This window comes from Vigna radiata, unplaced genomic scaffold (genome assembly GCF_000741045.1).
Source record: "Vigna radiata var. radiata cultivar VC1973A unplaced genomic scaffold, Vradiata_ver6 scaffold_43, whole genome shotgun sequence".
In the NCBI taxonomy this organism is placed as follows: Eukaryota; Viridiplantae; Streptophyta; class Magnoliopsida; order Fabales; family Fabaceae; genus Vigna; species Vigna radiata.
The window spans coordinates 1417695-1432848 of NW_014542924.1; the positions used below are offsets into that span (position 1 = coordinate 1417695).

A 15154-nucleotide genomic window follows, 5' to 3' on the forward strand; every position below is an offset into this window, starting at 1 on the left:
GAACTTCTTAAAAAAATTTAACCATAGGCATGCGAAAACACTTTATTTTTTTCTCCATTTTCAATGTGTTCAGTCTAAACCATTTTAAAATTTTGAAATGTTTTTAAAACTTCTGTTGTTTTGCAACATCATTGAACAATTTACACAACATGAAATATTATCCAACAATCTAGATTTCGTACGATAATATTATCTGCATTCAATTTCTGTATAAATATATTCTGACTGACTTGCCATTAACTCATTGCTGACTAATATAAACTTATACAATAAGCAAAAATACAGATAACAATGATACCAAAATATATACAAAGCTTTTGTCATTCATAAAGCAATAGATTAACACGTGATTTATGTTGTAACATTTATCTTTATCGCTATGGAAAAAGATGGGTTAACTTCTGAAAAAGTTCAACTCCCACAAGCTAGGCATTCTTCACGGTTGGTTAAAGAGCACAACATTTGTGCCATTTTTGTATTATCATCACAGTCCACATCGCAGTTTTCCTGCATTTCATTAGACTTTTCCTACATTCACAGCAAAGATATTTGGTATCAAAATGTGCAAATACATTGAATGTAAAAAACTGTAATGAATTTTTGTTACTTTGAGAGCAGTGGTGTCAACGGTGAACTTGATAGCATCAGCTGCAGCTCGTGATCGAAGATAGTACATTCCTGTCTTCAGACCCTTGAATTACCAAAAAATAAAGTAAAACTTTGATCAGCAAACAGTTGGCCTAGAATTCCCCAACTGTATGTAAAAAATAATGTCAACCAGCAAGGAAACAGAATAGAAAATATCAAACAATTAAACCCAAATGTACATTTGAACATTCACAATAACACACCTTGGACCATGCATGGAAATGCAAAGAAGTCAGTTTTCCGAAGTTGGGTTGATCAATGTGAATATTTAAGCTTTGGCTCTGATCTATGTAGCATCCTCGATCAGCAGCCATATCTACCAATGTCCTTTGTTTAATCTCCCAAACAGTTCTGCTCGTACAAAATTAGAGTGAGTACCTTGAAGCAAAATGTTGGGTTTTAAATAAATGGTAAATCTCATACTTGTATATGGTCTTCAGTTCATAAGGTATTTCTGGAATTTTCTGTACAGAGCCATCTTCATAGATAATATTATTCTTCAGTGTAGGAGACCACAGTCCCATTTCCGTCAAGTCATGAAGAAGATGCTTGTTGACAACAACAAACTCACCACTACAAACCAACGGTTGTCAATTAAGATAAGATAGTGCGACAATAATACACCAAGACAGAATAAGTTAGGGTGGAAAGGTCAACCTTAAAACTCTACGACTATAGATATTTGAAGTATATGGTTCAAAGCACTCATTATTTCCAAGAATCTGACTAGTGGATGCAGTAGGCATAGGAGCCACGAGAAGTGAATTTCTCACACCATTCTCTGATATCATCTCCCTTAGTGCACCCCAATCCCAACGTCTTGAGGGCGTCACACCCCACATGTCTGGCTGGAGAATTCCCTGAGAAATATAAAAATCACTTAAGCATTTAGAAATACGTTGGATGAGTAGGTTACTAACTATAGACCTTGAAATTTAAGTTGCATGTTCATACAAGTAACACAAAATCAGATATAATATATGCTTCATAACTACTCTCGAGCTCTGGACCTCAATCAGAAGGCATTTGAAAGTTGCTATACCTTGCTTACAGGACTACCACTGTATGTCTCATAGGAACCTTCTTTTGCAGCCAACTCAGATGAAGTTTTCAGTGCATGATAGTAAATAGTCTCAAATATTTCCTTGTTTAAGTGCTGAGCCTACATTCATATCCAAGTAAACTATAAGACTGAAGTGCAGATAAAACGATTAAAACATTAGTCCCGGGATAAGATTTACCTCTGGTGAATCAAACGGCATACCAAGCAGTATGAAAGCATCAGCAAGACCCTGTACTCCAATACCAATGGGTCTGTGCCGTAAGTTTGACCGCTTTGCATTTTCAATCGGGTAGTAATTAACATCAATCACTTTGTTCAGGTTGGTTGTGACCAGAGCAGTAATCTGTCATTAGTCAAAATGACAAAAACACAATCATCACAAGCTGTATTCAATGGCAATGTCACTTAGGTACAATGCACATGCTGAAAAACAAAATGTTGGTTAACCGTACCTCCGCTAGTTTATCAAAGTCAAAATACCGATTCCGAGAGCCAGTGCTTCCAACAAGCTTTGATGGATGAGATTCCATCGGAACATCCTTGTAGTAAGGAGAAAAACATTGAGATCGAGAACTTAAAAAAAGGTCCAAACCAACTAATGTGACCACAACACGTCAAAATTCAACACATGTCATACCTTCTCTCTTACAAATCGTGGTAGTGCAATGGATGCAAGATTGCACACAGCAGTTTCAGTTGGACTTGAATACTCAATTACCTCAGTACACAAGTTTGACGATTTAATTGTGCCCAAATTTTGTTGGTTGCTTTTCCTATTGCAAGTATCCTAGAATAAAAAAAGAGAAAAAAAAAGGATGAATTCAACAGGTGAAAACAGCAAACACAATCTAAAGGAGTGAGTCAAAGACATTTATGTAAGCTACCTTAAAAAGCATGTAAGGGGTTCCAGTTTCTATCTGTGATTTCAGAATTTCAAACCACAGGCTCTGTGCCTGGACAACCTTTTTTGCTTTCCCCTACACGTTATGAAAAATATATTTCAGGTTCAAATAACCAACACCTAAAAGCACTTCAAATAAACATGCAAAAAGAAACCAATAAGTGAAGACTTAACTTACTTCTCTTTCATATCGATGATAAAGCTCCTCAAATTCCTGACCCCAACAATCTGCCAAACCTGGTGCTTCATTGGGGCAAAACAAAGACCAATGTCCATTACTCTGAACTCTTTCCATAAAGAGATCAGGCACCCAAAGAGCATAAAACAGATCTCGTGCACGATGTTCCTCCTGCAAGCATAATAGCAATACACTTGGTAAGAAGAATAAACATGTTCAACCAGCTCCTTTGATGATAGTCAAAATATTTTGTTACCGCCACATTTCAGCTAACTCAATCATACCTTTCCATGATTTTTTCTTAAATCCAAAAACTCGAACATATCAGCGTGCCATGGCTCCAAGTACACAGCAAATGCTCCTACAAGAAGATCATAATCATAAAGTTTAAAAAACAAATTAAAACGAGACAAGAAAAATGGGTATTGCTTATAAACAAGATACCTTTCCTCTTGCCTCCCCCCTGATCAACATAGCGGGCAGTATCATTGAACACACGTAACATTGGAACAATGCCGTTGGACGTCCCATTTGTCCCACGAATATAACTGCCCGTAGCACGAATGTTGTGGACAGAGACACCGATTCCTCCAGCTGATTTACTTATGATAGCACACTCCTTCAAAGTTTCATATATCCCCTCTATGCTATCATCATTCATGCACACAAGGAAGCAGCTACTCAGCTGCCAATTCACATAAGCAACATAAATAAGACAAATCATCAATTCACTGATGAAACATAGATTAAAAAAAAGTATTTTTAATATAGTGAAATAAAAATGTCTCGTACTTGAGGCCTAGGAGTTCCAGCATTGAAAAGTGTAGGAGATGCGTGGGTGAACCATCGTTGAGACATCATGTGGTAAGTTCTGACAGCAGATTCTATGTCATCCTTGTGAATCCCAACCGCGACTCTCATCAACATGTGTTGCGGCCTTTCCACGACCTTCCCTTGAACCTTTAAGAGGTAAGACCTCTCAAGGGTTTTGAACCCAAAATAATCATAGTCGAAGTCCCTGTCATAGATTATCTCGCTGTCCAAACGAGAAGCATTCTACAACCAAACAAAAATAACATAAAGATAATTTCAGCACATACAAAAGAAATACATTCAAACAACTTCATTCATTATATATCGTAGATCACAAAATTAAAATCAGTCTTCTGTTCCACCCTCAATACTAAAACGTCATTTATAGTTGTGGAGCAAGGTACGCGTAAAAAACGTACCAAGAAAACAAAAAATTATTACGTGGTCCAAAACCATCTTAATCTCAAAAAAAATATACATATTATATAATCGAATTTACCAAATTCTTTCTTTCGTGTGAACTAAAAATGTTTAGCTTGACATCAAAATCTGTCACAGAGACACTGCGCAAAACTGGATCAGATTACATCTTCCTAAAATGAATATACGATGACCACAAGGTACCTTCATAATTATCTCATAAACATCATCAGCGACCAGAGGAGCCTTCAACCCCGATTTCTTGTTAATATGATAGTACATGATCTTGATCCTGAATCCACAACAAGTATGAGTTCCAACCACAAAAAAGCAAGCTAACAATAACACATTAAAAACGCGATTATAATTTCCAGTGCCACCTACGTCTCCGAGAACGACTTCTTGGTGTTCTTGTGGAGATTCGATACGGCAATCCTAGCAGCCAACTGCAACACGAAACGAAATCACTTATGGTAACCCATCCAAAACATACATGACACTGCAATTTCAACCAATCAAACTGAAATTGACGAAAGGGAAACTAACACAAGCGTAATCGGGATGGTTTGCGGTCATGGCGGCGGCTGTTTCGGCGGCCAATTCGTCGAGTTGACTGGTAGTGACGCCTTTGTAGACGCCGGCGCAGACTTTCTGAGCGACGAGAACGGCATCGCAATGAACGGTGCTCAAGCCATAACTGAGTTTCTTGAGGCGAGCGGTTATTTTGTCGAAGTGCACCGCTTCTTGGCGTCCGTCCCTCTTTACAACGTACATTTTTACAAACAGTCACTGGTAATGGTGGTTTTGCTTATGATGTTGGGTTTGGCGCGAGTAGGAGAAGGTACACTGACTTTAATATATAGGGGAGGGAAGGGGGGTTTGAAATTAGGGTTATGATCGGTTTGATTTTAAAATTTTCCCGCTAATTTACCTGAATGCCTTTTCTTGCGCATCGGTATGATGATGGCGATGTTGTGCGTTGCGGGTGTAGATAGGTGGCGCGTAATTGAGGGTGGAGCTAGCTGTGGGACCCACTTTTATGGTTCGTTTAAAATTTGAATACTAACGTGCCGACGCTAATACGAACGAAACTTCTTCGGCACCTTGGCGCCGCTTTGGGTCGATTGGCTAGGACCGTTGGATTGATGGACTTGAATATTTGGACGGCTGTTAGAGAACCCTTCGTCAGCACTTTTCTTTTCTGCTGTTAACTTCTTCGCTACTCTTTTGTATGTTCTTTTTTTAAAAAATTTAATCACCCCACGTGGTTGACATTGGCACGTTTGAGAATGTGTTTGAGGTGGTTGTGAATATTAAATTGTTTTAAGAATTAATTTTATATAATAAATCGATTTTTTATTTGATAAATTTATTGAAAACCTATTTGAAAATAATTAATTTATTTATAGAAAAAGGTATGAAACTGAGGGTGTGTTTATTTGGGGGTGATTGGGAGGGAGTGATTGAATGGATTTAAGGGTGATTCTTTTTGTATTTATTTGAGTGAATTTAAAGGTAATTGAAAGTGAATTTGGTGTGAAGTTTGTGAGAATTATTATAGGATTTGATTAATGTGACAGTTTTAAAAAATTTGTTTAATTTGTAGAAATTGAATATTACCAATATGCTCCTAAATATTAAAGTAATATAAAATGATATTTATTAATGTTGTATTTAATTTTAAAAATGTTTATTAAGAGTTAAAAATTTAGAATAATTATTAATTTAAAAATTTAATTAAATTATACTTTAGTGAAATGAATTTTTTTTTAAATGTGGTAGTTGTTTGTGATATAATTTAGTTTAAAGTAGTATGAATTTATTTGTTATGGAAGTGAAATTTATTAATTTTGAAGACCGTCGATAATTAACCCAAGTTATAAATATCCATTACATGAAATAAAGAGTGCAAACATAATAACAAACAAATATATTTGTAATAGATCATCATGAAGTTGTTTCACGGAGGTATCTAAGCAATGTATTGAAACGATATCGTGTCGGCATCCCTATTAAATGTCTTGTATGGGATGGATGTGAACATAGAAAGTCAAAGCATTGTCTCAATAAATTGTCATCTTGAATGCTCATAGGCCGTAATAAGTTATGAATTTGTTCTGAAATTGGATTAGATGATTGATTCCTAACCCTTAACCATTCATTTTGACGTTCCATGGTCTGTTCTTGTTGTTCAATAGTCGCATATAGTCTTTTTGTTTGAGTAATTATTCGTTCGCATTCATCAATTATTCGTTGATCCATCTGTTTTATAGTTGAATAAGTTGAGAATAAATAAAAGTGTGAAAAGTGATGTTTAAGCAAAAGGATGTCATGTTCTCCTGTTCATATTAAACCTATTTGATAAAGAAAATGGTAAGAAGTGAAGTTCAATTATTCATAAAACCAAAAAAATGTCATATTCAAATACCAAAGTCATAACAAAATATGAATTACAATAACTATGAATTTTGATAATCTCGCCACATTTGATCCGCTATGGCATCCCTAATAGTACTACCAACCCTATAATCATCTTTTCGAACTTGAGAGGAGGACACATTATGTTCTTCCCTTTCATTCAACTCATCATCAACCTCATTAAGCAATGTGTCATCCTTATCAACTCCACGGATAAAGTTGTGTAGGATACAACAAGCTAAAATAATATCCGTCATTGTCTCCAGTCCCTAATGTGGTTCGATGCCACTTGCAATGATAGGGAATCGTTTCTTCAATACACCAAATGTTCTTTCAATAATATTTCTCAGTGATGAATGTCGATGGTTAAAGAGCTCTCGTGCATTTTGTGGTCCTCTGCTTGTAAATTCTTTAAGGTGATATCTGACGCCTCTATATGGTGTCTAACTGTACTTTTCAGCATAAATCCAGCATCGCCGAGATAGTATTTTCCTACAGGTATGTACACATCAGTATTTATTAAGTAATAAAGAACCAATCATTGATCCCAATAAAGACACTTACCTTGGGGGATCACCAACGGATCATCTCAATCAAGAGCATTTTTTAAGATTCTAGAATCAGATGTTGTGCCTTCCCATCCAGCTAGAACGTATGTGAATTTCATATCAAAGTCACATGCGGCAAACACATTTTGAGTTGACCAATCTTTTCTACCACGAAATCTCGGAGCATCTTCTCTTGGCACCCTTACACGAACGTGAGTACCATCTATGGCCCCTAAGCAATCCTAAACATTGAATTAAGAAGTCATCATAAAAGTGCATAACATTAACATCGTTTCATAAAATCATAGTGTGAATGACACATTCAAATCATTACCTTGAAGTAAGGATAAAACCGATTGTTGTTCAACACATATGGATGAACCTCATCTCCTGATGGCTGAGTTAAAAATTCTGATTCTAGAGTTATAATAGCATCCAACACATTGTGAAAGTGTTTGCTAACTGTCGCGCCAGACCGATGAAAGAAAAATGTGACACTTCGATTCTTAACATTATGCCCAATTATATGAAGAAATTGAGCTACTTGTTCCTCCACTGTCGAGCGAATGGCGTCTTTAACTAACCCAGTTCTTCTTAATCTCTCACAAAGATTAATAAATGCCTCCGGACCCATCCGAATAATGTCACGATATCAAGTAGTATGCACCAGGTACGATATTAACTACTGTTTGCGACGATCTTTGTCGGGAAGAAAATTGCTAACACTACTTGGATCACTCGAGAACATATTCAATATATTCAAGGCATGATAAACAATGCATAACATTGTTAGTGCAACCAGGGAGGTGGTTATTTGTAAGTGTTGATGTAGCATTGCGACTATATTAAAGTCTACACGAACCACATCATCATCTATATCTTCACAGTCCAAGTATGACAAGTCTAATTCTTCTTCCATCTATTTTTACTTAAAGAAATAATCATACTATAATTAAAATCATGCATTCATATATTCATTAAACATAATTCATTCCTGTATTAATACATTCATATATCATATATTCATACATAAACAAAAAACATTAATACATTCATATATCATATATTCATACGTAAACAAAATACATTCATATATCCTATATTCATACATTAACAAAATACATTAATACATTCATATATCATATATTCATACATAAACAAAATACATTAATACATTTATATATTAAATAATAAAAAAACAAATCAATTTAAATAACACATTATAAACCATTCATATATTTTAAGTTCAAATAAACAAAAATAAACAACCAACAACACTAATCTCTTGAAAATCTGTGTATGTGGTAATTCAACCAAGAAGTAGGCAAAATATTGCACTCAAACTCCCACCAATGTACAGAAAAATTCACTGATTCTTCACTATACAATTTATATGCCAAATTTCAATGATTTTCAACCAAGTCACACCAAACCTGTCAATATCATAATATTAGATCATGCTTCAATAAAATCATAAATTTTTTAAATTCATTATAAAACTTCAACAAAGTGCTTTCAATTCATAAACCAAGTGCACTCCTACTCGACCTTCATACACTCTGGGTTATTCACTTGACCTTCTAAAATACAATGCTGGCCAACATTATGGGCTCTTAAGTGTAAACCTTTTTTGTGTATAGACAAGAAAAATTCCTCTATTCTAAAAAATATCATTTAAGAGTAAGAATGATGAAAGTTTAATTTTAAAACTTTCAAAACAGAAAGCCAAAGACATCATGCAATTAATAACCATCTTCTATGTTGGAAATTTTAAAGGGTTCTTCATAGAGATTTGATTAGGGTATTTAAGAGGTCCTTCGTTCCTTTCTTTAATTTTAATTTTGGGTTTTGGAAGATACCTTGTCCTCTGCATAGTACTTCCATTCTAATAAATGTCTTTATCCATAAAACATAAACCAGCTCGCAAATAACAACCTCTCAAAAACAATGCTTTCACTTTACCACTCATGTAACTGAAGGAATTAAAAGAATAGTCAGTACCTGTTGAGCTCCACATATTTGTTTGCACTTGAAATTGTTAAAATAAAAGCGTGCACCAACAGATGATGGAAGCTGCGGATTAATTTGTGTTAGCTTTGAAATAACATTACCAAAGTTGCATTTATTTAATCTGTGTTATAATGATCACCTTCTCTAGCAACAACTGAAAGTAGATGGGTGAAAGAAGAATTCCAAGTGCAGGAATGGTAGTGGTTAAGATCAAATTTATGGCATTAACATACCTGCATGACAATAATACATTTACACTAATCAACTTTGACACAAGATATATAATAATTCCTTAAATTTTATTAACAAATTCAACTTACTCTGATTAATGCCAAAGCAAGCAAACAAAATGCACTGCAAACAAAGATATCCTTCACACACTATGATCACCTCCAGAGGTCACCAACCACCCAAGTCTTTGCTAACACCTGCAATACTTGAACTTGTTAACATGGTTTCCACCTCAACGAAACTCACGTACCTTTCACACTTCCAAATATCATTCGCTACCTTCACAAGTGCACCGGAAAGGTCCACTACGACCACCACAAGGTTCGGAACAACACCTTCACCTACATCGACGATGGTTCACCAACAAACTCCTTCAATTGCACCTTCACCAAACTCGACCAAGCTGCACAACGTTTTGGAGCTTCACGTACCACTTTTTCACAAGTCCTTCACCTACAAAAGAAACAAAACGTTACACTGCTGCATCTACTCCTCCTCATGCTTCAACGATCCAGTCTGCATCCAGAGGTTGCTTCCACAGACTCCGTCGACGCTGGTACATGGACGTCGTCATGCCCGCTGCATGCACCTCTGTTGTCCTCACCGCTCCTCACGACCACCAACCGAACGAACATCATAACATGAAGAAAACCCAATGCAGGAACCATGGACAAAGGATGGAGGAAGCCTGAAGCGTGCTTTAATGGAATCATGCGTGGTGTAATCGAATCGAGCAACTCGTAACCGAATACACCACTTAAAGCAAAGGTTGTAACCGAATACAACCAAGGCATAACCGAATACAACTTTCTACTTTCCTCTCAGTTTACAGCGTATCCGAATACGCAGACCCATAACGGGATGCAACTTCCTTTCTGCAACCGAAAACGCGAGGCTCTCCATCATCAACGCTTCTTCCTGGTTCAAGCTCAAGTCCCCCATCTTCAACGCATCTTCATCATCAACGACACCACCAGCCACGGTAGACGATCACCACACACCATTCTCCATTCATATTCATCATCAAATGGCTACCTTTCCAACTTCCAACCTGCAAAAATTTAACAACCATGGCAAGGGAACAATGCAAGGGACAACTAACCTGAACAATGTCATCAGCGTATGCTCTCCAATGCACTCACCACACCCACAGTTCTCAAGAACACAACAACACAAGAATGATAAATGAGAAATCACAGCACATATACTTCACAGCACACCTTAAATAATACACCAACTCGCAATTAACACACAAACCAAACATACACCAACCAAGTGTCGTATTATAGCCTTTATGGTCTTCTTCAATGTTGTTTCAACTTCAAACCAAACACTGTATTGCCAGGAATCTTTCCTGTGTGCCCGTGAATGTTGTGTTGCTCGTCAATGATATGCTTTTGTGAGTAGTTGTGTCAAAACTCAGAAGCACAGAACAGATTCTCTACATTACTATGCTGCAAAGTTACAAAGCTGGCCTGTGAAAGTGTAAAAATTGCACTCGGTCAAGGCTTATCCAGCAGCCATAGTAACACCCGTGAAGCTCACTATGCATTACTATTTATTAAGCACGTTGGAATCAAATACTGGAGCTTGGATTCGAGTACAGTCTCTGCATGGTTTTTGCTTTTTCTCAGTTGTTGTAGGAAGGGCATAAAAGTCATTTCACTGTAATTCATTGCAAATCTTCGCGTTTGTGCGTGTGACACAAAAAGGTGATATCTTGCAATTTCGCTCAATTACTTGCTCGGTGATCAGCGCAAGTGAACACGATTTCACCTTCAATTCATCGCTCTCTCATGTGCGTGAATAGTATTTCACCCTCAAGTGAACACAGTCCGAAAGAGAAAAAAAAAACTGTTGAAATATATCATAAGCTACCACTTTCTCTAATTTCATAAAATGTTTTTTCAAAATAAAAGTTTTATAATTTCAATCATGGTCTCCGAGTTATGGTGAAAACTTTAAATTATTTTATTCCAAAGATAGTTTAAATTATAAAATTATTCTTTCCCAAACTTGTTATTGTCAATAGAATTGTCTTAACAATTACGTATTTTATAGACAGAAATAGAAAGGAGTGACTAAAAACAAGAAAAATTGTCTCTTAAAGAAGTAAAACCAATATTAATACTTGTTTTGTTGGAATAGAATATGATTATTAATTGATATCTTTTCACTTTAATTATTTGTAGGATTTAATTTTCCTTTTTTTTCAATCAAACACCTCTAAATTTTTTTGTTTTTTACATATTTTTATCTATTATTTTTCTCAACCAAATAGAATTATATAATTTTCTTGCAAAATCTCAAATTTGAACACGAATTGAATTAAAATTTTTGTATAATATGATTAATATTTGAACAATCGAATCAACTACATTATGTTTTCGTGTCTAAATCAGAAAAATTAAGTACACCCAGAAAATATGGTTAGTCATATGAATAAATATTATCATATATTAGTATTACACTAGTGTAAAAACGTTGTTTAACGTCACCCAGTAGACGTCGGTTTCCTGATAACCCGACGTCTATGACTGCACGGTGGCATTATCGTTAATAGATTGGTAAACTAGACGTCAGTGTCAAGGTAAAGCGACGTCTATGACATTGTAGACGTCGGACCTGCCGCAAACCGACGTCTAATTGCCTGACGTAGGTGATAAGACAATCAATGAACGTCGATGTTCATGGGGTCCGACGTCCACTGGGCTGCAATTAATGTTGATCACCTAATTCCCAGGCGCTTAGACGTCACTTAGTCAAACGGAGACATCTAAGGCCTGTCTGGAAGGCGGGAAGACAAAAAATTCTTCAACGCAGACGTCAGTAATGATGGCAAACGACGTCTTTTGAATCTGTAATTGATCATGTTCACAAAACTCGAGGGACTTAGACGTCGGCTAAGAAGGACACCTGTGACATCTGGGCACTGACGAGGGTGGGGAGTGATCGCCGGTGTAAGAGGCATGGACAAGGAGCGGCTCCTGGCAGGCTTCCAAGTGGAAGGGGCACGTGGACGAATCGAACATACACCGGAATGAGAGGGATCTAGAGACTGTATAGGTATGGGACTATACAGTTGAAGGATAGCTTAAAGGAATTGATTTGAGCCTCGTGTTGAAGTGTGGGGGCAATCAGCAGTCCCTGTAAGTTGTCGGGGCGTTACAACACCGACATGAACTTCTACACCGACGTGAACTTCCCTGATAGAAAATCAAACGTCAATCGGTTCAGCTTCTAAACGTCGAATAGACGTCGGATCCCCTGAAACCCGACATCTAATGGGTATTCAAAAAGTCAGTATTAATGTTAACTTGAACGTCATATTAGTTAGATACTCGACATCTATGTGATTATAGACTTCGGTTGCCGTAGCAACCGACACCCCATTTCATTTTAAATAAACCTCTGACTCTTCGTGGCATTCAGTTTCTGATATCGTGTCTTCCTCTTCTCCTTTTTCTCTTGCTTCACCTCTTATTTTTCTCGCTTGCGACACCTCTTCTTTTTATCTCTTGCAGCATTGCATTGTTGTTTTCTGATAACGTCATTGTCTTCCTCCTCTCCGTTTTCTCTCTTGCGGCATTGCATCTCAGGTGCGTGGTTTTTATTATTACCATTTAATCTTTGTTAGTCTTTCATCGATTATATCTTCTGGTTCAACTGATTAAAATTTGCTTTCTTTGTGTTGTGTTTTAGTGCAGTTTTGTTCCTTTCTTAGGGTAACGTAGTAACACATTCTCCCTTTGCTAGCTGCCTCCCGGAAATAGCGCTGTCTTTTGAATTTCTTTTGATCGTTTCAACCCAAAAACGACCCTGGGTCGTTGTCTAGTTTTCGTTTCACAGTGATTTTTTCCTCTTGGTGATGAAAAATGGAACTAAGCAACCACCCAGGTTCGGTTTTGGGTTGAAGGAACCATAAGAAATTCAAAAGACGCAAGCTTTTTTTTTGGGGAAACTAGCAAAAGGAGATTGTGCTACTAGGCTATCCAAAGACGGGAACAAAACTGCACTAAAACACAACCACTGTATTAGACGTCGGTTAATGCAAAAACCGACGTCTATATGTGCTCTTAGACGTCGGTCTTTGTCATGTTCGACGTTTATATGTGCTCTTCGACGTCGGTTAATGCTTTATCCGACGTCTAAATAGTGCCTTTAGACGTCCATTCAAACCAGTGCCGACGTTTATTGACGTCGATCGTGGGCACTAACTGACGTCATTATAGACATATGTGATTAGGATGTCGGACGTCTCATTGACGTCACCGGTTTAGACATAGGTTTATGAATAGACATTAAAAACCCAAAATAACCGACGTTAAACAACATTTTTGCACTAGTATTAGTATTGTATGTAAGGTTATTTTCTCGTGATAGATTATACTATCGTTACTTGATTGGTAGAATGACTAATTAATTTAGAAGAAAATGTGATTATCAATAATTAAATGATTGAGATAAATAATTTATGTTTATTGTAGTTAATTATTATAACAGCTAAATCAATCTCACATTAAATTGGTAAATTCCGACTATACTGAATAGAGTAAAAGAAAAAGGAAAACGAGACCAGTACTTGGATACAGAAAGTTTGAGAGACTTAATCTCAACCCACAAATAGAAACGATATGTATATTATTTTTATGAGACCAATTATAAGACATGATCGAAAGATTTATAATTTTTTAAAAATATTTTATGTAGATCAATCTTATTTTAGAGTGGTTAACTATGCTACATATTATTGACTTTCGAATTTTAATGAATTATATCAGGACTAATTGAATTATAAAAAAAAAAGTTACAATTTTACTCTCAGTGAAGAAATATTTACTAGAATTTTGGAGAATAATTACTTCACAAATGACGATTCTTTAATAGGAATAACAAAAGGTGTAAAAATGAAGTAATGACGAAACGATATATTATTATATTAAGAGTCGTTTAGAGATTAAGGGGAGTAAAGGCTATACAAATATTTATAGACTTGTAAAAGAGGTGAGGGTGTCAGAAGATCTTTAGAAAAAAGGAAACAAGGAAGGTTCTATAAAATGATTGGATCCATGGCCCCAACTATTCCAACTACCGTAGGTAAGGGGAGTTTTTGGTTTAAAATTAACCGTACGTATGATTATTTATTGGACACTAATGGTGAATTTTTGTCATGCTCTTTTTCAATATTTATGGATGTTGGGTGATTAATGTATCCTGGTTCATGAAAGATATTTTTTTAAGTAGTTCTTCCTGCACCTCACCCACTTCCTCCTGTATCTCCCATTTTTTTTTATATTTTTAATTTCATTCATAAAAGAATATTTTGATTTTCAAAATAACTGAAAAAGCTGTCTGATACATTGAAAAAGCAAAGTCTATCCTGCTTTTCCCACTGTCGCATTTCACATCTTAACCTCTACACCCCTTCTTCTTTCTTTTACTTTGCCCAAGGAGGAACACTCATTTTATCGCCACCAGGTATTTTGCTTCTTCTTCTGTCTGTCATCATTTTCACGGGCTCGTGTTCGTTGTTGGTGGCTGTTTGGTGTTGCTGTGGTGGTGAGATCTAGCACTTCGCAAGCGTCCAGGTTAGTTGTGTTAAATGTTGTTTTTCTTGAAGCTGCATGCATTATGCTAGTTGTTATTTGATCATGTTTATATGCTGTGAGAGGAACCGTAGCGTGCAGTTGCTACTCATATAGAATATAGAATGCTTCATGTTGTTACTGTTGGGATTGAATTGGGGTTGGGGTTGGGGATTATTCAGGGCTGTTTGATCTGGATTCACATCTGAGGCAGGAGGTGCGTTGATCGCGTAGAACCACACGTGGGAGGCGCGGTTGAGAGGTGCCGCACCTGAGAGGCGCGGTTGAGGGGTGTCGCACCTGGGAGGTGCGGCTGTGCATAACCACACTTGGTAGATG

General features: G+C 36.5%; 1 protein-coding gene and 1 long non-coding RNA gene across 2 annotated transcripts; both read right to left on the bottom strand.

Annotated features, from left to right (window-relative positions):
* Window positions 1-305: 305 nt before the first annotated feature.
* On the bottom strand, window positions 306-5122 carry LOC106752721 (ribonucleoside-diphosphate reductase large subunit). The gene is made up of 17 exons (XM_014634452.2): window positions 4570-5122; window positions 4408-4469; window positions 4228-4315; window positions 3583-3846; window positions 3235-3475; window positions 3075-3151; window positions 2791-2961; window positions 2596-2688; window positions 2349-2498; window positions 2164-2250; window positions 1890-2054; window positions 1691-1810; window positions 1306-1508; window positions 1072-1221; window positions 852-999; window positions 608-691; window positions 306-528 (listed from the first exon to the last, which is right to left on the bottom strand). The coding sequence occupies exons 1-17, from the start codon at window positions 4795-4797 to the stop codon at window positions 412-414; spliced, it is 2448 nt and encodes an 815-aa protein (XP_014489938.1). The 5' UTR covers window positions 4798-5122; the 3' UTR covers window positions 306-411.
* A 1405-nt stretch (window positions 5123-6527) lies between these two features.
* LOC111240996 lies at window positions 6528-7904 on the bottom strand. Its single transcript, XR_002666681.1, has 3 exons — window positions 7324-7904; window positions 7006-7231; window positions 6528-6933 (listed from the first exon to the last, which is right to left on the bottom strand). It is a non-coding gene; the product is annotated as an uncharacterized LOC111240996 (long non-coding RNA).
* Window positions 7905-15154: the final 7250 nt, after the last annotated feature.